The 25,338-nt window shown below is 39.7% G+C and overlaps 3 protein-coding genes across 4 annotated transcripts in view; all 3 read right to left on the reverse strand.

Annotated features, from left to right (window-relative positions):
• Positions 1 to 12,464: 12,464 nt before the first annotated feature.
• Positions 12,465 to 14,313, reverse strand: LOC115760146 (chitinase-like protein Idgf3). The gene is made up of 3 exons (XM_030701355.1): positions 13,941 to 14,313; positions 13,319 to 13,870; positions 12,465 to 13,245 (listed from the first exon to the last, which is right to left on the reverse strand). Exons 1-3 carry the CDS (start codon positions 14,062 to 14,064, stop codon positions 12,593 to 12,595), a joined length of 1,329 nt encoding a protein of 442 aa, XP_030557215.1. The 5' UTR covers positions 14,065 to 14,313; the 3' UTR covers positions 12,465 to 12,592.
• Positions 14,314 to 14,443: 130 nt separating this feature from the next.
• Positions 14,444 to 25,338, reverse strand: part of LOC115760148 (chitinase-like protein Idgf2) — a 46,922-nt gene continuing 36,027 nt past the window's right edge. The window contains exons 1-3 of one of the 2 annotated variants that reach the window (XM_030701357.1): positions 17,809 to 17,994; positions 15,304 to 15,861; positions 14,444 to 15,244 (exon numbers count right to left, since the gene is read on the reverse strand). In XM_030701357.1, the coding sequence (XP_030557217.1) occupies positions 14,592 to 15,244; positions 15,304 to 15,861; positions 17,809 to 17,917 (1,320 nt within the window). In that variant the 5' untranslated portion in view covers positions 17,918 to 17,994 and the 3' untranslated portion in view covers positions 14,444 to 14,591. Of the gene's footprint in view, positions 15,245 to 15,303; positions 15,862 to 17,808; positions 17,995 to 25,338 lie in introns of those variants that run through there. The other variant, XM_030701358.1, reaches the window with a different exon arrangement.
• On the reverse strand, positions 18,116 to 19,735 carry LOC115760147 (chitinase-like protein Idgf1). The gene is made up of 2 exons (XM_030701356.1): positions 19,014 to 19,735; positions 18,116 to 18,951 (listed from the first exon to the last, which is right to left on the reverse strand). The coding sequence occupies exons 1-2, from the start codon at positions 19,681 to 19,683 to the stop codon at positions 18,293 to 18,295; spliced, it is 1,329 nt and encodes a 442-aa protein (XP_030557216.1). The 5' UTR covers positions 19,684 to 19,735; the 3' UTR covers positions 18,116 to 18,292.

A 25,338-nucleotide genomic window follows, 5' to 3' on the forward strand; every position in this document is an offset into this window, starting at 1 on the left:
GATATTATATTGCTAATTCGATACTTTTATTTTGAGAAATGCGCCAGCAAGCAACTGAAGGACTCTTCTTGTCTTTTGTTTTCTTCATTTTTTACTCGCTTTTTGCATATTTTTTCCTAACTGCCAGTCGAAGTTTTCTTATAGAGTAACCACTGATTATCATAATTTTCTGAAAAATAATCATAAATTGTGTGTGAATGCAATTCGATCCGTTATTTATAAGTATTATTATCTTTTGTTCTTTCGAGCCTTCTCTGGTGTCTGCGGGCTGTTCATGCCCGAAAGATACTCATTCTCCGCACTCCGAAGTCCGCACTCTTGGTCTTTTAATATATTACCGTTATGTGACCAGACCACACATTATGTAAATTTTTTATTCCTTAGTTTTTTTTGCATTTGCTGAGCAGATTCTGCGATTTACACATTCTGTCTGGGCACAGGTGACAACAGCTGCAGCAGCTATTCGTAACAGTTTCTGAGCGCAGGATTGGTGCTGAGTTCGTGAGGTCCCCGCAAATACCTTTTGTTTCCCTTCGTTTAACTCATTCACCGTCTTTTCCAGATGATATGCTTCTCAAGCCAACGAGGCCGCAAATTGTGCCCGTTTTTTGTTTCCGTGTGCGCCTTTGCCATTTTCTTAGATACATAGATGCCATGTTTAATTTTACCACACAAAATCCATATCCTTTCCCTTCTCGGAAAGCCGCTGTGCTTAGTTGTGTGCAAGGCGCCTCAGAGCCAAAAAAAAAAACAAGTAAGAGGCTCTAGTCGAGAGCTCCCGACTAGGGGATACCCTGAACCCTCTTCTTCCAACATCAAATGCATATATATATTATATTTTAGAAGCTATATGTCAAGTTTGGTGACTCTAGCTCTTATTATTTACCAAAATTGCCCAAAAAACATGATATCAATATAGATTTTTATCGATTGCTTGGAAACGGAGTAAGTTATCGATTATAGAAGGCAAACTCGATCTGCGCAGGCACTAGAAGGACCTACATCTAAAATTTCAAGTCTCTAGCTTTAAAGGTTCTGAGATCCTCGCGTTCATACCTACGGACGGACGGACGGACGGACAAACAGACGGACATGGCTAGATCGACTCCGCTATTGGTGCTGATCAAGAATATATATACCTTATGGGGTCGGAGAAGCTTCCTTTGTTTTGGAACGTCATATCTCCGCGCGGAGTTATGTCGTTTTGGAACATCATATCTCCGCGCGGAGCTATTACCCGAGAGCTATTACCCGGGGTAGGTTCGAATATCAAAACTTTTTTGAATATTTTTTTGAAAATCTCGGGTAAATATAATCTGATTTTAATATATTATACCTTTTTGAATTCGTACGGATCCCTACTTTCATATGGCATTCAAAGAAATTAAAAATTGATGGGTTGGAAAAGTTGTTGACCTAAAAACGTTTCGTTGGTCAATAATCAACCTTTTTTGTTGAGTTTTTTAGACTATCTCGGCCAAGTAATCTCAGAGTCGAAGCATTCGCCAACCCATACAAGAGACCTCGCTGAGAGGTGTGTAGTCAGAAGGCTCAAGAAAAGATCCTTTAGAGACCTCCTCCAACCACGACACAGGAGAAGCCCCAGAGCCAACCGACTACCTACGTGAAGGAGCAGCCTTACTCAAAGAAGACGGCTTTGACGTTTGTCCACGATAAAGCCGGAGGAGCCAACCAGGATTGGCGAGATACCACCTAAGTTAACGGTTTTGTAATAAAAATGTATGCTATTTTTTGATTCAATACAATAAACATATATAATTTAACAAAAACAAACTTTTTTGACGATTTTTTTTTAACTCGGGTAAATATATCCTGTTTTTGAAATGTTATACCTTTTTGAATTCGTACGAATCCCTACTATCATACGGCATTCAAACAAATTAAAAATTGAGGGGTTGAAATAATATGACGTTCCAAAACGACATAACTCCGCTTGGAGATATGAAGTTCCAAAACGACATATTCTCCGCTTGGAGATATGACGTTCCAAAACGACATATTCTCCGCTTGGAGATATGACGTTCCAAAACGACATAACTCCGCTTGGAGATATGACGTTCCAAAACGACATAACTCCGCTTGGAGATATGACGTTCCAAAACGACATACCTCCGCGCGGAGCTATTACCCGGGGAAGGTTCGAATATCAAAACTTATTTGAATATATTTTTGAAAATCTCGGCTAAATATAATCTGATCTTAAATTATTATACCATTTTGAATTCGTACGAATCCCTACTATCATACATTTCAAATAAATTATAAATTGATGGGTTGAAATTAGTTGTTGACCACAAAACGTTTCGTTTGTAAAATCAACCTTTTTTGATAATTTTTTTAGACTATCTCGGCCAAATAATCTCAGATATTATAATTTTATACTATTTTTGACAAAAAAGCAAGGGGTTACATCACGTTTTTTTCCAAAATCGGGGTAGGTTCGAATATCTCAACTTGTTTGACGATTCTTTCGAAAATCTCGGGTAAATATAATCTCATTTTAAAATGTTACACCTTTTTAAATGCGTACGGATCCCTACTATCATATGGCATTCATTAAAAAAAAGTTGTTGGCCAAAAAACGTAAACGTAAATCATATACTTACTTTGCATACCCAAGCCATTTGCATGAACATAATATTAAACAAGTAAGAGGTTCAGTCGGGAGCTCCCTTCTCTTCTTCCAACAGCAAATGCATATATATATTCTATTTTAGAAGCTATATGTCAAGTTTGGTGACTCTAGCTCTTATTATTTACCAAAATTGCCCAAAAAACAGGATATCGATTTCTATAGATTTTTATCGATTGCTTGGAAACGGAGTAAGTTATCGATTATCGGAAACAAACTCGGTCTGCGCGGGAACTAGGAGCATCTACATCTAAAATTTCAAGTCTCTAGCTATTATAGGTTCTGAGACCTTGCGTTCATACATACGGACGGACTGACGGACGGACAGACAGACGGACATGGCTAGATCGACTCAGCTATTGATGCTGATCAAGAATATATATACTTTATGGGGTCGGAGAAGCTTCCTTCTGCCTATTACATACATTTGGATTTTGCACAAATACAATATACCCTTATACCCATTTTTAATGGGTTCAGGGTATAAAAATGCAAAATTTCTAATGGGATATTTATATTATGCTTATACCCTGTTCCCATTAAAAATAAATAAGAAATGGTAAAATGCAAATGTGTCTAGCAGACGGAATGAAGCATATTAAATTCCATAAAGTTAATTCTTGATTAGGCGGAGGAGCTAATTCTGTTCGTACCGCTAGAGAATGCAAATTCGAGAAATCTCTAGGTTATCGATAAGTATCGTTATGAACACTCAGTGAAAAGCCGTAGTTATTCTAATCCATAAATTTCCCGTAATCTAGCTAGCATAGCGGTTTCTCGGAGCTGTGTGCAGGGTATCTACTAGTCAAACGCTCTCGACTAGCGAACTTTTATTTCTTCTGGCTGTCTTTTGTTCCTCCTCCAGTTCCTGCTACTTGCTTCTTGCAATGGCATTGTGCCTTAAACAATGTCGGTGTACGTATATATATATAACATTTATGTATTTATTATACTTACGTATAGATTATTGCTAGGGGAAAGTGTATAAGAATGAAAACTGTGCATGTATACATACAGGGTGATGTGGCAAAGTAATTCTGAATCTTACTAAAAAGAGATTATATAAAAAAAACCTAAGGTAAGGTTACATTTTTATATACAATTGCTTTACAAATTCAAATCTCTTACGTCTTTAATTTGAACTGATTTTTCCTGTCAAAACTACTTATGTGTTTCGTCACAATCGCCACTGAAGTAAATATAGAGGCCTTTATTGGTTTACTTACTGTAACTTATACCCGCATTAAAGATATCAAAAATCGAAGCGTCTGTATAAAAGTTGCCTTGCCACTTATACAGAAAGAGCTTGCATATATACCCACTCAGAGCCATGTTCACACAACAGTTGCCAGTTAGTTAGTTCTTGTTTGAGTAAAATAAACGCCATATTGTAGACATTGTTAAGGTTTTTGAAAATTTTATAATTAATTTTCTGGTTAACATGTTTTTCATATGTGTAAATATGCGCAAAATCCATACAATAAACGACCTTCCCTCTCTGCCGCTCCATGTATAGTATGCTTGTCATAGTTGTTATTGTAGCTTTTGCTGCTTCGCAAAGTTCAGGATGTGTGTTTACAAAGAAAAGCCTTTTGTACAAGTATCAGATTCCTGTTCTGATTAAAAAAGAACTCGGCGAAAGGCAGTGGGCGAGGGGTGTGTGTGTGCGTGTGTGTGCTGTGCACAGTGAACCCTCATCCTAGACGTCTTCCTTGCAAGCATGTGAGTTACGAATATTTATTAAAAATTTGGGCATTGTAAATGATTGTCTGCTTATTCCCTGCATTTATGCGAAGTCCTCTATCCTCCATCCGCCATCCTCCATCGAAACGTACGTCTTGCGGCGCCATGACTGGATGATTTAGCGCCGCGATATTAAACATTAAGGCATTAAAGTCTTTACCATCGCCGACAGCAACAATAGGAAACACATAGATTCTGTATAGGCCTCGGAACATTATGTTGTTTTTAACGTCATTTACTTCAATTCAATTTGAAATCAAACTCTTTTCGGCCGGCGTGTCTGATTTAGCTGCTGTTAGAGTCGCTGCCCCTGGCTGGGGAATCGGGAGATTGAGACTGACTGACATGACCATGCCGATAGGAAGCAAAAGTGTCGCGTCATGCTGCTGCTTTCAGTGACTACATCAGATGGCAAAGTAGTCGAAGATGCTTTGGTTTTTTATAACTTATGCATCGACATCTTCGTACAACAGTCCAAACCCAGCTGATTCCTTTGCCATTCATTTGTTTGTCGCTGTGTATCCTTTTTTTATTATTGATTCAGTTTTCTCTCTTTTTTTTTCGGCCGTCATGCCAGGCGATCCATCTTAATTCCTAAAACATTCGTCATCAGTTTCGAAAATTCTATTGTGCAAGTCGATTTTTTGGCCGAGTTTTTTATTGTTTGTGCGCTTTAATTTGTCAGCGCAAACGTGTTGCATAGAACTGAGCGCGTAGGCAGCTGCCTACATGTGAGCTGATCGATGACAGCACTATTTGCCAGGATATACAGTGCTACATGATGGATGGTGTGGTTTTTCTCTTTGGGGTGGTATGACGGGATTTCTATTAAATTTAAATTGAAAGTGTGCTGCACTTAAAGAAAAAACATGTTCATTTCAAACTTGTTTCTTTTTGGCGTACTTAAGTAATTGATGCCTTTTGCTTAACGTTTAGTTTTCTGTAATTTTGTTTTCTTATATTCCTGCATATATATTCTAAAACACCCACAATGCAATGGGATTGTCTATATATTAATATACAACATGAAACAGGTGAGTTTAGGTTTGGGCAAACAGACTATAAACATTGAAATCGGCAAATTACGGCAGATTTTCCAATTCTGCATGCGCTGTAAAATGTAGACAAGCGACGTAACAGCTGAATTTTATTATATTTGAAAAACTAATCAGTTTTATATGACAACTTTTTCAATGTCACTTTTTACAGACCTCACTTTGCAAATTATCTACTTTTATAAACAAATGCTTATAATTCTTTCTTGGTATTTATGAATTTTAAGCTAAAACATGAGAATAAAGTAATATTCACACACACATGCAATATTGCGTTTACCATCACTGGACACCATCTCCAACACTTATGCACTCTATGACTTAGGCAGTAGACCCGCATCCTTATCTAAGTCTTCACACGCCAGACGCAAGGAGAGCACGTAATTCGTTTTTTGGGTAACCCCAAGAAATTAATATGCAACCCTTTTGCGATGTTCAAAACGGGAATGTCAAACGCGATTTAGTGATACGTCATCGTGATTTGGCAAATTTGACAGCTGATAACAGACATAGAGGTGTAGAATAAGCGGCAGAGGGTATTGCAAAGGCAGCCCTTTGGTTAATTTTTGCATACATTATCCAAAATTTATACAATGTTTGTTTGATTTAACCCATTCATTTATTCAATGGATTGCTTTCTAACAGTAGCCGAGATTACGGGGATGATATGCAAGAATTTCAGCAGCCATAACAACCAACAACATCAGAATCAGAATCAGAATCTACAACAACAGCAATTACAACACTTTGGCTTAAACACAAACTCGCTTCGCTTCTTGCGTGTCACGTGCAGATTTCTCATGTAGTCGCAAATCGAACTGCCAAATTGTTGTTGATATGTTGTGCGTGTTTAACAGTTGTACAAATTGAATGCAAAGGACCAGTTCTGGTCGTCTGTCATCTGTACAGAAAATAACAAAAATTGAATTATCAGCGGTTAGTGTATCAGGCTTAATTCGTTTTGGCGCTGTACGCGTGCGCACGCAAGTCTGCAGAGTACTCAAAGCCCCGTGCCCTCTAGCCTCGAAGACCCCACGCGGGGGCTTGAACACAAGCGGCTGACATAATCGTGAAATATAGGCACGCATTATTTCTATATATCTTGTCAGTTGCTTGCTTTACCTAAAAACAACTTTGCCGTCCAACTGTATGCATTTAGGGATAGTTAGAACGTGTGAGTTTTTTTTTCCACTGGCGCCAAATGACAAAAATTCCTACTACCTATAATTAAGCCGCTGCCTCTTTAGCTTCATCAATTTTAAGTGAATACAGAAACATTGCTAATGGATAACAAATAGTGGCTTATTTATACTTCTTCCTTTTTGATGATTTTTTAGAATATCTCGGCCAAATCGTGACCCCTATTCCGATACTTATTCATAATAATAAAGTCAAAGAAAACCTTTGACCTTTTTTGTTTCCAATATTAATGGAATATCACAAAGTTTGTAATTAATGAAACCAAAGGCATTAACATTTATGTTGGGAAATCGTAAATAATCATATGATTACCCATTCTTAAAGCACACTATGTCCGATTATTTAAGTTGATTGAATTCAAGATGTGAGTGCATGAAGTTAAATAGCTCTTGATGTAAAATATTGGCACACTAGCTTTCGATATAGAATTGTTTACAATCGAAATGGAAATAGCATGGGCTCATGCCAGGGGGATTTTACGAGTGTTTATTTGTGCATCTAAACATTTTTAATGGGGAATCATAAGTCCTGGTAATGTTCCCGGATACCCCAAAGTAAACGGCGCACACGCTGGGTGGTAGACGTCGCTGTAAAACTTTTTGATTATAATGATATACTGCAAAGTATTTTTTGAATTATTGCATGGCGCACAAGGCGTAATAAAATCTCAGCCAGACTCGATACCGATCCCGCACTGATGGACGTATGTAGTTTTATTGTTTTTCCCTCGATTTAATTAAGCCCGAGCAAAGCGTGCCGCCAGCGACGTTGTTGGCCATTTACTTGGCATTTATTTGTTTGTTTTAGGCGCGTCGTCATCAGTCTGCCTCCTTACGGCCAGCCCCATTCTGTCATCCAGTCTTTCAGTTGCAGCCAGATAGTTGCTCTTAATCTCCAACAGTTTCACACGTTTTCTTCTTCCATGTAGCTTGTTTTGTTTCGTTTTTAGTGCGGCAATTAAAAGTTGAAAATGTTTATGTTCATTTATTGGTGACCGCAAGTCTAGGGAAAATAGTTTACTTGTCTTTATCTAAAAATTTAAATTGCGCACACATTTGCTGATCTACTAAATTAATTAATGGCTCAGGGGAGGGAACACATACATTGCCATTTTGTTTTAATTAATCATTTCCGAGTGACCTCTCTGTAATGTTAACAAGCAAAGGTGGCCCCATCTGGGGAGCGCGACGGGAAGATACTCTGATACCTCAGTCCTAGACTATTGGCCGCGTATTCTTGAATAACTTTCGTTTCGATAGTTCGATCGTTATGATCTTAAATATGACGCCGAAGAGTGTGAAAATATCAAAGCGCCTGGCTGAACCGCTTAAATTGCGGCTTTTCTTATGTCTTGCGTGTAATACACCTGATCGACTCAGCTCATCGTCGTGATAACGAAATATACTCATAATGGGGTCGGTGATGCTTCTTTCTGTCTGTTTCAAATATGTACAATAGCATTATATCAATTTTATACCCTGTACCCCTAAGCTGAGTAACAAGGGGATGATGGTTTTATGGAAATGAAAGCAATATGTGGAATAGAAAGCATCGATTTATATTTTTATGCGTCGATCTCGAAAATTTCAAAAGCTATACAACGAATATCAATATATATAATATATATTGTTTTGTTTTTTATATCTTTCCCCCTTTTCATAGAACGTCGATATTGAGACAGTCGATTATAAAAACTACAAAGAGAAAACTTTGTATGTGGAGTTTCGTGTAGTATACACAAGTCAAGAATACTGTTAAAACTTATATTTATTTAGTAAAAACAATTATGGATTTTAAATCAATCGAAGTCAAAAACGAATGTTTCAACGTGCAGGGTATCCCCTTATCGGACACTCTCGGTTAGGGCACTTTTACTTGTTTGTTTATACGTAAACTATTAAACGCCACACACGTTTCTTCATTAATTCCACGTGTTTATTTGTTTAAAATAACCTTTTATGACGCTGTGGCGCTACAACTTGCTACGGTCGTTATACACATGGCAGTACGTACACAGAGGGAAAACTCAGTGTGAGTTGAAAAAGGCGACTCTAGAACTGTGTATTATATGGTTAGCTATCCACATCATAGAGCATCGTGCCGCTGCCGACAGCTAATTGAATTTGATTGGCGCGAAAAATCTGTATGAAAATAAACAAAACTTTTAGTTTTTAACACACTTTTCCTTTAGTTTTTGTTGTTGCATAATTGTAGGACTTGTTTATTTCATTTAGCAACAATAACTTTAACTTGTATCAGGCCAATGTTTATGCCACATTTTTATTGTCGCTTGTTCACGAATAAAACAACAACAACCACAATAACAATGTTCTTGTACTCCGCCAATGTCATCAAGACAAACAGATATGTTTGAGGCTCCGCGTATAAGAAATTCTTCCTTTAGCCGGACGAAGTTGATACCAGGTCTTCGGAGTAGCGCCTCTAACTAAAAGAAAACACAAAGTCCATCAATTGTTGACTGAGGCCTTAATTAAAAATCTCAATCAAATTATCAATTCTGTATTATTCATAATTTGGAGCCTATGATCGATATATAGGTGTTTCCATACAATCACTTACTGGAATATCTCATTAATGTCCTAAGCTGAAAACTATTGTCTGAAATTGAAGTTTCGTGTTGTGCGCATGTGTGTACCGAATGAATGTCAAAGCAGTTTCAGGCAGCGCACTCTTACTTATTATACTCTGCTTAAAAAGGAAAGTAGAGAGCCTAGAAATTGTGAACATTTTCCGGACCGTTTTTTCGACTAAGCGTGCGAAATCAAATTCAGCGCTGGGGAAGTGTAAACTTGGAATAGAACATATTATAAAATTGGACTTACAGTCTATGGATCAATATGTATCAGGGCTGCAGTAGAGTATAAGAATTGATAATTAATCATTTGGAAATAAAATACAAATAATTTATTCAGGACATATGTTTGCTAAGGTATTAAATCGTCGGCGTGCTGAAGATAGCCTCCCTTTGTTCCTCTAAGTTATATTTAATGGTTAAAGGGTATAAGCTAAGAAGCAGAAGCAATAAAGTGAATCTTCAACATAATTATGACCAGGCTGCCACGAGCTGGGTGTTAAGCATATATAAGGGAATGGGGAGCTCTGCAGAATGCTTGGCTTGGCTTGGCGCCACTTGGCGTCCAGTGATCGTCATCCGGTACTAGGCTTAAATCATTTTGTGTGACAACCCGCTGACAATTGAACGAAAAACGAGATGGACAGCTAAATTCCAGGCTTCTAAAATATGAACTCGATTAACGATGATGAAAACATGTGAGCCGAGCAGGGCGAACACCATAAAATAGCGTGATTTATTTGAAATGAACAAAACAATAAAACAACTGACTCGAAGCAAACTCGACAAGCAAACGACTGCAATGAGCAAGGCTTACATAAGTTTGGCAAGGGTTTGCAAAATGTTTCACTCATAGACAGACAGCTGAAGGGAAGGATGCACATGCTTAAGAGTTAAGGTATTTTTATACCTTTATGTTAATGCTTAATATATCATTTAAATAAAACATTTTATGTAAAATTGAAACCATTCGGTGTTTTCCTTTAAGGTCAACAATTTTTGAACAACATTTGTTTTAATTATATAGAGATGGGATATTCAAAGTGTATAGTGCGCTGTGCAAGAGAAATATACAGCGTATGCACAAGCATTGCTTGCAATGATACATACATTATTATTGCACAATCATACAGAGAGCGTAAATAACAAAGGCTGCGAATTTAGTAAAATTTTTTTTCCGCATTAAGCCAAATCCATGATACTAAAAGCTTACCCAATGTATACGAAAATCTCTGTCCATGGTGACAGTGCAGCAGCTAATAATATCAGCGGTATCTGAATGTTCGCAAATTGACCAAATCCTGACTTCAAGCAATGTACATGCATGCATTTCTTATCGCCATCGTGGACATCTTCGACTAACCAAAACAATACAACGCGCAATCAGCGACACTTCATCGGCCACCGCAAATAAAAAAAATCAGAAAACAAAAGGACACAGAGCGTAATGAGGGCGAAAATATCTTTATTTAAAGAGGTAGCCCCAGGCTGGCGACTGTGAGCCTTCCACAGAAGGCAGCAGCTCGGAGTGCAGCCAGCTTGGGGAAGCATAGGCAACATATTTGTCATTCGCATGGGGCGCAGGCTGCCAATAATCGCAAAGCAAATATCATGCAGAGGTCTTGTTGCACCACTACCGCCAATGTGCCTTAATTAGATAAGGCGACAAGCTGCCAGGGGGCTGGAGCGGGAGCGGGAGCGGGAGCGGAAGCGGGAGTTGGAGTCGGAGTCGAGCTATGAGCAGCAGACACGATCTTTCTTTCGATGGGATATAGCAGAGTACTGGGATCTGCGACCGTAGCTTGGCGACAGATTCTGCTAAACAATGCCATGTTTACAACTTGTAGGCTATGCCAGGTTTCTTTTTTCCACTTTTTTTTTGTGGTATACTGTAGACACTTTTCTGCCCTGACTAAGGACTGAAGTTAGCATTTGTGTGTGAGCTACATCAAGATCTGGCAAGAAGCCGCCACGGTCAATTGCCACTAAATGCATATTTTGCATTCTAAAAGGGCTTTGCGCCAATTGCGAATAATTTTAGAGTTTAGTTTGCCTAACAATATCACGATTTTCAAATAATTTGTATATATGTCGACTAGAAAGACTCTAAAACTGGCAATTATTCTTATGGGTACTTTACGTGAATACTATTTCAATAAAATGTATAAGTCAATCAAACAAGATCGTGAAAATTACTGTTCACTGTGTAATAACTGCTGAAAATATTTAAAAATAAATTCAGTTATTCTATGAGCTCTTATTGAATATAGGAAAAGGATACAAATTTGAAGATCAGACAAATCGAAAGTCTAGTATATACAGTGAAAGCTCCATATGTTTTGAGAAAGGCAATAAAATATTTATATATAATTTAACCATGCCAGACTCTTTTTAACCAAGTGTATTGGCCAAAATATGTGTGTGCAAGGAATTTGCTTGATTTAGTTGTCTTCAATCGTGTCGTTGTCGTCAGCCAACGACGCCGTCTTTTTGTCATTGATCAGCAATCGGTCCTACTCTTGGCACGGGCGCCTTTTCATCGTTTCTGTAAGTAAACGAAAGATTCAAGATCGGAGCAGGGATGAGGGGTTGGTCTGGTTGGTCTCATCGGCCAGTCGACAGCCGACTGCGCATACATATATAGCGTGATTCGCCTATAGACGGCTGCGCGAATTACACCAACAACAGCCATGGCAATTGTGGCGGACTAGAGTATACCCTGTAGCCATTTCTTTAGATTCCTTCCATGCATGACTGAGACTGACGGACATGTCTAGACCGACTGAGCTGTCGAAAATATATACACTCTATGTCGGGGAAGCTGCCTCCATCAGCTTGTTAAACACATAGCTACATGTGCGCCAAACCATGTACCCCTTTTTACCCATTCCCAATGGGTACAGTGAATAACAATTGGAAAGCCGCGCCGGCGCAGGCAAAGCCGCCGTATGTGCTGAAATCTGTAAATCTCTATGGCAGGGCAAGCAGAACCACAAGAAACGACGAAATAAGCAAAAAATAACAAACCATTTTAGCAAGATGGTAGCAAGGCGAAAGAGATAAAGGGAACGTTTCACCGCTGGGTGCCAACGAAATCCAATGCAAAGGCAGACAATTTAACCCAGATCCATAGCCAGGGAGCGAGTCAAGCGAACACTACTATACCACATGTAGTTGCAGTAGTTGCAGTGCACAGGCCAATGAAATAATTTGCGGCGCATTTTAGTTTACAACTTTGTAATTAATTAGCAAGAGGACACACACTGGGGCCAGCCTCGGCGGCCAGCGGCGCAACGTGGTGACATTTGGAAAAGGGCTACTTGATATGTATATATGCAAAGGTAGACATCAGAGCAGTCGATACTTGATGGCGCGCAGCATGGGGAAGCGGTCTCCGGTGCACTGACCTCGGAAGTCATCCTGAGTCAAGTCGAACAAAGCGACGCCTCCGAGATTCTTGACACGAGCATATTGTGCCTTGCTGGCAGCTGTATCCGGATCATCGTAGCTAACCCACAAGCCATACTGGCCGTCCTCGTCGGCCAGGCGATAAGCATAGCTGCCATAACGCTTTGTGGGATCGGGAACGCGTCGTATGGGAGCGGCGGCGCCTTTGCCATTCGCATTGCTAGGATTGGGCAGTAGTTGACAGATCTCAGCCCAATTTAGAAGTCCCTCTGTCTTGGATTGTGGACCAGCAACAGCTGGACCGTCAGCAGCTACTATGGGCTCTCCAGTGGTACCAGAATCCGGGGTTAGCTTCCAGGCCCGTCCATAGGTGGCAATAGCAATATTCAGCTTGTTAGCTGGCACACGCTGTAGCAGCCAGTGCTCCATTTGAAAGTGGACATTGTAGTGTCCCAGTCGGTTCTGGCCAAATGCCTCGTAAAGTGGAGCTGAGAAATCTGCTTCCTCGGGATTGCGAGTGGGCGTGAGAAAGTCGAACGTGCCGAGATTAATAAAATCCACTTTATTAGCGATGGCAGGCGCATCGAAATACCCTGAGAATAAGATATTAACAAACATTAGTTTAATGATATACAATTAAAATAAGAATAGGTATAGCGAACTTACAGCTGGAATTGACATTGGGTAAAACGGTGAGACTTAGCAGCAGATCGTTGGCTTTAAGCGCACTACTAAGATCCTTGACAAAGTTTGTCATTTGTGTCTTATGTGTGTCAGAGTCAGGGTCCACAATAAAATCGCCTGTGAAGAATTTCTTGAAGCTTTTCCAGGCCATGCCCACATCAGAGTGGACCTTGCGGGGCTTGTTGCGCGGCAGCTGGAAAGCGAGATCCAGACCATCGAAATTAAAACGACGTACGACATCTCTGGCCGAGCTAATGAAACGTGTTTGGGCCTGGCTGCCAGCCTCCAGGAGCTGGATGTATTTCTCTTCTTGCTGAACATCACGATCGCCGCCCACGCTTAATAAAAATTTAATGTATGGGTACTTCTCCTTAAACGCCGTTATTTGAGCAAAATGTCGACGCTCAAAGTCCAGCGGCTGGTTTAGACTTTTCAGCTCAAAGGTGTCCGGATTGATGCCAGCATAACCATATATCACGTGCGTGCAAAACTGCAGTGCCAGCTCCAAATCCGTGAGTGTGAACTGAGCAAGGCCTGTGGGAGAGCAGCGCACATAACAGAAGAGAGTAAACAATGTGGAGAGCACTTAAAAACTTATATTTACCTTGTCGCTCAAAGCCCCTTGAGTCGTAGAAGCAAATCAGATTGGGCGCGGCGTTGATTGACTGCGGCTCTGAGAGCAGCAAAGTCATCGCTAGCCCGAGCCACAAGGGCCACAAAGAGCGCATTTTTGTAGACTTGGAGAGCAGCTAGCTAGCGAGAAAGAGAGAGAGCAGAGAGAGAGAGCGCAGCTGCAGAGCAGGGACAGGGGCTAACAAGATCGCAATTAAATACGTCCGCACGAAACGAGAGACAAACCGCAACTAAATTCAAATGGAAACGGAAATCGCATCAAGCGAGCTTCGTAGACCCAAGGGGCCGAACAATAGGCTTTATATTATCAACAAATTTCTCGGAACTGTTTTTGTTGTTTTGTGTACAGTGAACAGTGAGTGACAAATGACGTCGAGGCCAATGAGATCACTCTGTTTGGGTAATTTACAAAACTTAAAAGTATTTGTTTATGACTTACTAAAAAGTTTTAACGCGATAAGCTTGAACGAATCTCTAGCTATATTTTATTAAGCGCTTTAAAATCTACAAATATTAATTTGCTTAGTCTAACACATCCATTTTCAAACTGGAAGTAAACTGATAAGCTAAGAAATTTCATCTTCAGTTTATTTATATGAGCTTTATATGGGCACAATTAAATTTAAAGTCGATATTTAATGGAACGCAGGATTGGATATTTGTCACTAGTGCACTGTCCACGGAAATCGTCGTAGCCCAGGTCGAACAAAGCCACACCGCCCAGATTCTTGGCACGTACATAGGCTGCCTTGTTCGAGGCGGCATCGGGATCATCATAGCTAATCCAAATACCCTCAGTTGTGGCCCCATCGACCGCACGATATGCGTAGTTTCCGTAACGCTTAGAAGGATCGCTCACGCGCCTCAATGGCGCGTCATTTCCCTTGAGATATTGATTTTGCGGATTGGACAGCTTGGCGCAGATCTCTGGATAGCTTAGCAGACCAGCCTTTTGAGATTGCAGACCTTCTGGAGCAGGCCCTTCGGTGTTAGGGACAACGGGTGTCCCTTCAAGGCCTGATTCAGCAGACAGTTTCCATGCGTTTCCATAGCTGGCTACTCCCAAATTCAGCTTGCTGGCTGGAAATCCTTGCTGAAGCCAATATTGCACCTGAAAATCAACATTGTAGTGCGGCAGACGGTTTTGGGTTGCCAATTCGTACAGTGGAGCCGTATAATCGGCCTCTTCGGGATTGCGTTCCGGCGTTAGAAAGTCAAAGGCGGCTAAGTTGACAAAGTCAACGAGCCCGTTCAGCGCTGGTATGTCAAAATACCCTGCGAAAAATTGCAAACTAATGCATTTTCTTAAATGCCAATTAACTTTGAATACTTACAGGTGGAGTTAACATTCGGGAGCACAGTCAAACTGAGTAAAAATCCATCAGCACGTAGCGAATCCTTCACATCTCGAACAAACGCTGTAAACTGTTCCTTGTGCAGAGCCGCATTGTTGTCAACTATAAAGTCGCCAGTGAACAGCTTCTTGAAACTCTTCCAGACTGTGCCCAGCTCACCGTGCACCTTTCTGGGCTTGTTTCTAGGGAACTGATATGCCAGATCCAAGCCATCAAATCCGTAGTTCTTAACCAACGAGTACGCCGATTGGATAAATCCCGTCTGTCGCACCTTCTCCCCTTCGAGTAGCTCAATGTACTTGTTTGGATGTTCCGCATCGATGTCACGATCGCCGCCCACGCTGAGTAGCACCTTTAGATGTGGATATTTTCGCTTGAAGGCTGTTATTTCGGAAAACTGATGTTTATAGATGTCCAAATTTTCATTCAAGCTGTATGCCTGATAGTTGTCGCCACGTAGGCCCATATATCCGCAGACCAAGTGCGAGCAGAACTGTAAAGCGATTTCCAAGTCCGGATTTAACAGTTTGCCTAAGCCTGTACCAATTATTAGAGTTTGATTATTAAGCATGAAATAAGTGAAAATTCTTACTTTGTTAGTAATACTGTGAATAAATGGTAAAATAGTTCACATTACGAATAGAGTCAGACTAGAATTTAGACTAGAAATTGTTATTTTTAACTCGAAATGGATAAATTAATAAAAAATTTAATGAAAAAACATCCTGTAAAGCTTTTTAATTTCATCAGCTTTTATCTTAACAGCTCTGGCTTAGCTAGCTATCAGACCCGTCGTGCAGTTTGATGTATTCGTTATGAATTTACATCAAAGTCTGTTTATGTTTGCAATTGGATCAACAAAGGCTTTTCCGAGATAAGCGATCCAATTTCCCCATAAAGCACTACACATTGGGATCATTGTCCCGCAGGGGCTCAATTAAGAGCAACAACAGTCTTGTTGAATTTATACTTCGCAGTACTCATTATTCACTTGAATGTACACAGTTGCCTAAGAGTGATTAAAAATGATTCCAAAAATAGAGTGTTATATTTGAACACGTTAATTATCAATTCTAGACTGATTTAATGTTTCTAGTTACGTGTATAAATTGATTTATTTATATAATTGATTTATTTATGTCATTAAATAGAATAGGACTATGTTTCTGCATTGTAATTTGACGCCCATACTTTTTCCATTTTATGAATCGGGTGCGATCTCTAAACGAATTACATTTGGTCCCACTGTACATTACGTCGTCATACTGTTAGTCACTTGTTGGGTCTCCAGCGGAGAAATGTTGCTGGGGCAGTTGTCGCGCTGGACTCGCAGCGAGTTGTACACTCAGATTTCGATTTAAAGCGCGTGAATTGTGTGAGTGGAGCTCAAGCTCTTGTTTTTGAAAAACTGTCACGTTTGGATAACAATTTTGTGCTACTTTATTGCTGTTGCTGTTTTATTATTGTCAGTAAGTTGGCGAGCTGACCTTGTATTTAATTGTGTTTGCCTTTGAAATTGCCAGTTTTCATGGATCATCATACTTTTAATAACAATATTGAGAGAGATAAAGCGAGAGAGAGAGAGCGTATTTGAGAGCTCGGCTCGTTTAGAGTAAGAGCTACTCTCTCTCGAACCTCAGCTCAACTGATAAGCCACTGACCTCCAGTCACAACTACGCGACAGCCTCTCGCGATATGTTTACGCGCTGGCTTTAAAATGAACTTAATATTAAGAAGTTAAATTGTGTTTAATAGTTTAATACGTAATATAAACGGATTTTTCAATGGGGCAGTACGAAATATGCTAATTAAAAGCTTTTAACATGTGTAATCTTGTGATTTGCGTCTGAATTTAGTTTGATCTTTAGCAAAGCGCGGAGTGTGCTCGACGAGGAGACAGGTTTTGATGTTAATGCAGACAAGCACGCACACGATCCGCTCCATGTTTTCAAATTTATAAACAACAAATACAATTTGATATAATTAATAATTGATTTAAAGGGAGGTTTGACAAAATCTAAGCGTAATCTGCATATGGCACACAGAAATATATTTAACAAAAAATATACATATTTTCTATTAAAAATAGATTCCTAACGAAATTGTGGAACACTTGAAAATAAACTTTTGCTAATGCTACCAACGAAGTCATAGACTGAAAAATACCCTGTACCAATATTTACACTGACCTTGTAGGCTTGAACCGGAATATATTTACATGTACAACTACAAGAACAATTTAACTAAAAGGTAGTATTATCAAGAAATTGAAATACACCTGTTACGAGTATGATTAATTGAGCCTGACATGTGAATACTTATAATTGATTGCGACAATCTGCCTCTGAAGGGAATTCCAATTCTTATTAACTAAATAATATTATCCTCTGCCAGGGGATTCCAATTTTAAATTTAACCAGCTAAACAAATTTTCGGTGCTTGGCTGAAAAAGGTTTTCAATTAACACCCGAAAATGCCCCTTACCTTCACGTGTGTAGCTCGATGAATCATAATAGCACACTAAGTTAGATGCTCCGTGTGTGACAGTCACAAGGAAGCCCGTGAAAAACGAAAGCAAAAAGAACTGCTTCATGCTGCAGTATTGTAAAAATACTTAGTAGACAAGACTCACGACCGCATCGACGATTAAATGAAATCGAACTGAAGCTGAAATGGAAACCGAAAACGCAAACGGCAAACGACAAACGACAAATGAAGCTGCCGACCGACGATGACGATAGCAAAAGCTTTCATGGAGAGGAACACAGCACATTTTGTTATTACCAGATAAAGAGAGAGCCAGTCAAATCAAGTTTTTATTTTACCTTTGCTCTTAGAATAGTTCAATTGCGTAAGCAAAGTTATTGAGCCGTCTCAGACTGCGGTTCAAATATACGAGGTCAGAAGTAAAACATTGAGACAAGCTGATTAGCATTACAAGTAATTTGCTTATGAAAAACTCTACAATTTAACCCAGAAAGTATTTTACTGAGCGCACAATGGGAAACTTCTGGCCTGTGCAGAGACCTCGAAAGTCGTCATAGCCTAGATCGAAGAGTGCCACTCCGCCAAGGTCCTTGCTTTTGGCATAGGCAGCCTTGATGCCCGCAAAGTCGGGATCATCGTAGCTTACCCACAGTCCGTGCTCGCCTTCTTCATCAGCTGGCCGTAAGGCATAGTTTCCGTATTTCTGCGTGAGGTCCGTGACCTTGCGTAAGGGTGCATTCGCACCACGATAGACTGCCGTTTGATTCAGAGGTAGCTTTGCACAGATTTCTGGCCAGCTAAGCAAGCCCTCGCTGCTGCCAACTTGAAGTCCACCTTGGCCGGGTCCTAGGGTGCTTGGTACAACTGGCAAGCCGCTTAGCCCCGAGTCTTTGGATAGCTTCCAGGCTCGTCCATAGGTGGCAATACCCAAATTCAGCTTCTGCGGTGGACAACGATTCTGCAGCCAGTAGTTCAGCTGGAACTCAACATTATAGTGGGGCAGACGCTGTTGCTCGTCAAAATGAAAGATTGGAGCAGTATAGTCTGCTTCCTCGGGATTACGCACGGGTGTGAGAAAATCGAATGCTGCCAGGTTAATAAAGTCCATTAATGGGTGTAGCTTGGGAACGTCAAAATACCCTAAATGACAGATACATTGTTGTTATTAATATATAATTTACGAAAACTCAGCCAGAACATACAAGTGGAGTTCACATTAGGTAGCACGGTTAATGTTAATAAGAGATTGGCGCTCTGAAAGGTGTTTCTTAAATTTCTGGCAAGCTCAGTAAACTGTTCCTTGTGCTGTGCCGACGAAGGATCAACAATAAAGTCGCCAGTAAACAATTTCTTGAACTGTTTCCAGTACGTGCCGATGGTTCCATGCACTTTCCTCGGCTTATTTTTAGGGAACTGGAACGCCAAGTCCAATCCGTCGAAGCCATTTCTACGCAGCATCACCATGCTGCTATCAATAAAGTTTTGTTGCTCCGTGCGGTTCGCTTCCAGCAGCTCCAAGTATTTGTTGGGATGCGACTCGTCCACATCTCGATCGCCACCAATACTCAAGAGCACCTTCAAATGCGGAAATCTGTCACGCAGCTGAGTAATGTCCTTAAAGTGAAACATATCCAAGTCCACATTTAAGCTATACAGCTCATGAGTGCTTGGCTTGAGCCCCACATAGCCGTATACCAGATGTGTGCAGAATTGAAGGGCCAATTCCAAATGGTGCGCATCCAACTTAGCAAAGCCCGGACGCAGATATGAGGCCGAGTCATAGTAGCAAATAAGATTCGAATTGCGAGTCGCGCCGTTAGCACTGCGTGTTACGCTGAGCACGCCCAACAGGCTGATGAGCAATAGTTTCATTTGAGAAAAATATGAAAAGTACGTGTGAACTTTCTGAATGTATAATTAAAACTGTCTCGATACTCGACTTGATTCTCATTCGAGAATGAAAAGCTTATCTCAGCGCGCTTGTTATAATGACGATGCCCTTATCAGGATTTTTGTATTGCGAAGCGATTTCATGGTGTTTGTCTGGCAATGGAACAACATTTTCTGGGATTTTTTTTATTTACTCGGTTTGCAATGAGAACATAAGTATATTGGCTTTAGCCAAAAGTTCGTCATACGGTCGGTCTCTCGTTGTGAAGTTTCATTTAAAGCTTCAGAGTCAAAGCTCGTGGGCAAGCCTTGCAAATCGATATCTACCACGACTATAAAGGTACAGTCACTAAGTTGTGCAGGTGACTACTTATAGTCTTACCGTAAGATATAAAGATCCTAAAAAGGGCCACCGACACCCTCACTCTTACTGTAACCAATACAGTACTCAAAAAGGCACTTATCGACTTATTTAAGCTGGTTTTACTCTGTGAACAGGGTGTTACGCAGTCGGTTATACCCAACGCAACGTTCTTGTTTACTTGTTTACAGCTGTCACTTTGATACTCTTAAAGAGCGTATTCTAACTTTGTCATGAAATGTGCAACGCAAGGAAGGAGACTTTCGACCGCAATAAGTGCGTGTATTCTTAATCCGTATTACGGGTATTACAGTTGAAAACTATCTTCTTTTTTGCTAGGAAGATATCTTTATCATCCGATTATTTACTATATTTTATATATTTGTGGTTAAATTAGTTTTTAGTAAGCCATAAATCAAAAGGTATTTAATCTTCGGTGTGCGGAAATGGAAGATTTTTCTTATTATACTAACCTTTGCAAATATTAACATATAGGTATATGCACGCATGAATTCTTTCCACGTACATGAAGATGTAAATAAATATTAATTCGTTTAAAAAAGCTACGTACTTCAAGTTGGGTTAACTTAACTACTGCTTGATAAATAGCTCATGGCAACAATCATCAACAACCGAGTCGATCTAGCTTCGATCCGTAAGTGCGATCTTTCGATCTCAGAGACTTAAAGAGGTAGAGACTGAACGAAGGTCCAGGCATGACATGCGTAGATCAAGTTAATTTGAAATAATCGATAACTTACTCTGTTCACACAAAGTCGGTATTGACAAAAACAGTCGCCTTGTAATTGAGGTTTTGAGGGCAACCATCGTTATGTGGATTATAGATATATATCGCAAAGCTGTTGCGACTGTATGAAGGATTATTAAATCTGCAGCAGTCTGAATGTATTTGTTGTTATTCCTATTGTTATGATATTCTGCTTCACAAGCCACTCTCGAATCGCTTTGTTTACAATTCTTACTATTATCAGAGCTGAATGATCTTCAAGCTGTCTTAAGGAATCCTAATAAGGCAACCTGCTGGGCTTTAAAAAAACGGGCGTCATTGCAGCAGCTGATATTTGAGACAACGGGGCAGCACTTAAATCAAAAATTAATTGAAGCATTAAATACCCGAAACAAACACGTTAAGATATTTGTAGGCTCACACATAGCCCGTTCCAAACTACATCCGTCTCAATAATACCGGCAAACTAAGTGTGTGTGCGTGAGTGTGTGTGTGTGTGTGAGCATGATTCGCATGTGTCACAACCAATTATACACAGGACATGCGAGCATTGTCTATCAGGGGCTGCAAAAGAATGCTTTGCCCGAACTTAAGAGTAATCCTCACACGCTGCTTAGCGTTGACAAGGGGCGTATCACAATGCGAGAGGCGTGCTGAGTGTGCAAGGAGGCGCATAGTTAATCTGCAAAGAGCTCTGATTTCGAGTGTGCGATGTTACGTCTGCACGCATGTATGCGGATATGTACATACATACATACATATGCCATGTAGTTGCTCCAATCCGTGCCAACATCTACAAGCATGTCTGTTATTGTTGTTTGATTAATATCAGCAAGAGCAGTGCGCAAGTTAAACAGCCACCGAGTCTTTGGGTATTTACTTTGAGATTAAATATTTGTTATGGAATTCTCGCTTTGTGCGAGAAAATAGGTTAATCAAATAAATTAGAAATATAATACTGGTAGCATTGTATTACGTGTCACCTCTGGATGTTTATGGTCAGCGCACAACAACCGCAAGTCTCTTAGGTTAATACAGATACTAGCCACTATAGCACTAATGGACTGCAGTTATTTGTTGATATTTACTCTTGGCATTGGTCATCAGCAAATATTGGACGGGTATTTGCCAATATATTCTAAGTCAAGCTATAATAGTCAAATAGCTGTTAATAGCGAAATGAGATACACTTATAAATATGTATATGAAAAATGCTTTGCTTTAGGACTAAAATGTCTGACTAGATTACCACCGGTATCTGACTCGGAGCACAAACAGATTTTTACCGACAAATGTTGCACCACCGATGGCTAGGGGTGTGGTTGATCGGGGCGACATGTCAGTGCATCCCTTGTGGTGCAACGCTTCAGACATGGCATTGCTGGCTTATATACTACCTATCTATGTATATATACAAAATACTATGCTCTTCATTTTCCAAATCGGGGCGAATTACTTGTAAGTTGAAATATTTTAATGTTTGTTAATAAATAAGAATCCAGTTGGTATTGTATGTTTGGTACTGTAATTAATAAAAATTGCTTAAGACCTTAAAGCACAAATTCATTTCACACTTTAAGTTATTTGCCTGCTTTTCTTTTAATTTCTGGGAATTTTGTTTTCCTTGCGTTCCCACCCGCTCTAGTTTGGCGTCTGTTCATATACATTCTTTGTTTCTACAGATACATCCCCATCGCAAGCCGACTTGGCATAATTAAGTCCAATAATAATTTTAACAAATACCTTTGCCAATTTGGGGCTCCATCCCTATTCACCTTTCATAATTTCAATGTTCCTTTGGCAGCAGGTGCACAAAGCCGCAAAGCATTTGCCTTTTTACCTATTTGTAATTAGAAAGCCACCAACTTTGCTGTTGGTAGAGGGCTTACTTACAATGCAATATGAGACACAAAAGAGAATTTAATTTTCACAAAACAATTGCCGTAAGCAGCGCACGCCAAATGAAGAGTGCTGCTCAATTGATGTGCATAATCAGTTTATCAGCTGAGTTTTCCTCCTGCTATTTTCGAGGGTTGCTCCCAGAGAAGATTCATCATTGTCAAATGTGGCTTGACATTTTTTAAGGTTGACTACTACAAAAAAAACGCTGAAAAAATAAACTTTTTTGAGGGGCTTTTGGGTTGGTCTCGTTAGTCCGGTGATATAATTAGAAATTTATAATGAATGTTATTTGCATTGGCCACAAAAAAGAAACAGAAACACGATGAGACGTCAGAATTTTTCTTAAAATTGACGCGCATTTGTGTGCAAATAAAATTAAAGCACTCCCGGCCACCCACCCAAAAATAGGGCAGAAGGTATATCAAATTTTCAGCCCAGGGTTCGCCAGTTCATCAGTCAGTCGATGCGATAAATGAGGAGGGTGTTAATGCGGCATGCAAGTATCAAAGGGACGTTTGAAAAATGAAATTAAAAACTGGAGTGCTTTAGTTGGTCGCGATGGTCCGACTAGGAGACACCCTATGCCCAGCGCCCTAACAAACATCCGAGTTTTTCTCTTACAAGCATAACCAAAAACACGAGTTACGCAATTAAAGCAGAGGCTTTTCTTTTTCATCTCTCAGCCCCACAGAATGGGCTTTGAGCTCTCGCATAGCTTCGGTGTTTATGAGTTTTCTAGCGCAGAAGGCTTTACCTTTAAGAATGTGCTTTTAAATTTTATTAGGAACGGTGGATGTGCTCTCAAAGAAGGGAGCCTATGTATAAATCCACGAAAAGCTACCTAGCACACTTGGCCTTTCTATGCTATGAAAATAGGTGGAGATATCGAAAATAAAATATGAACTTCTTTTGCATTTGATATTCGAAAATAATTTTTAAAAATTATAATCTCCAGTTTTTGTAGTTTTCAAGATGCGTTCACACAAACAAATATCAGCCTTTTAACACTGATATTTATATTCTTTAAAAATTAAAAAGGGTTGCAATTCCATATATTTGCATAGCTGCAATATACCACTTCTTACCAATATTTAATGGGTAAAAAGTGCCATTAAGCACGGAGAAATCATAAATAGCTTAAAAAAAACTAAATGTAGTCGAATCTTAAATGTCCTAAAACATTGACATGCGCCACAAAAGCATTTAGGATTTTTTTTAAATCTATGCACGAGGCAAAAGTTTTCATGCGTTGAAGAACGATACGATTAAGACGTTTGTATACGAACGGTTAAAAGTCGGCATTGCCCGGGTCAAGTGTTTTTCATTAAGTATTCCGGCAGAGTGATACACATCTTCAAAGAAGATCCTGAATATGAGCTTGAAGCCGATTGGAGGGTAAACAACAAAATTGTATTCCGTCTCAAATTGTTTAAATAAGTTTTCTACAACAACGCCTTAGCTTGAAGCAAAAATGACATTCGGCAACCGAGGCTGATTTTTCATTAGAATAATAATAATGTCTATATTGACAGCTTGTAATGTCTTTTTAAAGAACAACAACTCATGACCAATGGCAAGGGTGTAAAATTATAATAAAACTATGCCTGACGCCCAGCTTGATTAAGCCCTAAATACATAACTTTATGTTTACTAAGCCCGAAATTCTAATCTTATTCTTAATAAGAACTAAGCTAGTTGCCCAAAGCGAAGCTGACTTTGGACGTTGATCCAAAACAATATTTTTATATTTTTCTGCTTATCCTTTCATTGTTTGCTTAAGATAATGCTATCGAAAAAACCGCACGCTGGCATGAGGACGCCACATATCACCAAACTTGAAAGACTTCGCTTTCGGGGTGACCTTCGTGCTGTTGCTCATATTTATTATAAGCCTTAACAACTGTTGTTTACAAACGGCAAGTGTCAAAATACCGGCCAAGGGTTCAAGATTGACCAGTGGCTGAGCGAGCTGGCGCCTTCTGGTTTTCTGCTCAATTTGCTTTTGTTTCGTTGCTTGGTATTGGGTTACCGGTTGCAGTTTACTGAGTGACTGCATGTTGGTTAAGCTTGGGCTCCTCTTGGTTTTGACCTGATTCGCCAATTCCAGCTTGGGTCCAAGTGTCAGAAAAAGCTATTGAAGAATCCTTAGTGGTGGCATGTGGCATGGGAAGCATGGCTTATTATTATTTTATTACTTTAGCTCTCTGAAATCAATGTCTACACTTAGAAATACATATCTCCTTACATACTTACAACTGCTTATCCGACTGACTGACTAACTGACTCACTGACTAACTTACTGAATAATTGGTGATCTGCGCACAGTCCAAACCGTAAGATCTGGGAAGCTTGGATATTTACGGTAGTTACTTTTTGTGATGGACGGAAATCGCGAAATTCGGTTATATGAAACTTGTATGTTCATGTTTACTTTCGGCTAAACAAAAACCCAACATCAATAAAGTGGACTATGATATGAACTCGAATTGTCCCTGTATGACCACCAATAAGAGTTCTTTGTTGTTTCCTTCATATTATTAATTAATTTCGGTGAAACCTAAAATGGGTTACATAAAAAAGGCGGCTTGAAAAAACGAAAATTTTTTATCTTAATTGTATCACAAAA

The sequence above is a fragment of the Drosophila novamexicana genome, unplaced genomic scaffold, assembly GCF_003285875.2.
Source record: "Drosophila novamexicana strain 15010-1031.04,08,12 unplaced genomic scaffold, DnovRS2.1 tig00000387-arrow-pilon, whole genome shotgun sequence".
NCBI lineage: Eukaryota > Metazoa > Arthropoda > Insecta > Diptera > Drosophilidae > Drosophila > Drosophila novamexicana.

Excerpts from the sequence above, each read along its gene's own strand:
- LOC115760146 (XM_030701355.1), bottom strand. The coding sequence starts at position 14,064 with ATGCGCTCTTTGTGGCCCTTGTGGCTCGGGCTAGCGATGACTTTGCTG. Across the intron at positions 13,871-13,940 it reads AAGGGGCTTTGAGCGACAAG|GCCTTGCTCAGTTCACACTC; the intron begins GTAAATATAAGT and ends GCTCTCCCACAG. Across the intron at positions 13,246-13,318 it reads ACCCAATGTCAATTCCAGCT|GGTATTTCGATGCGCCTGCC; the intron begins GTAAGTTCGCTA and ends TCTTATTCTCAG.
- LOC115760147 (XM_030701356.1), bottom strand. The coding sequence starts at position 19,683 with ATGAAACTATTGCTCATCAGCCTGTTGGGCGTGCTCAGCGTAACACGC. Across the intron at positions 18,952-19,013 it reads ACCTAATGTGAACTCCACTT|GGTATTTTGACGTTCCCAAG; the intron begins GTATGTTCTGGC and ends TCTGTCATTTAG.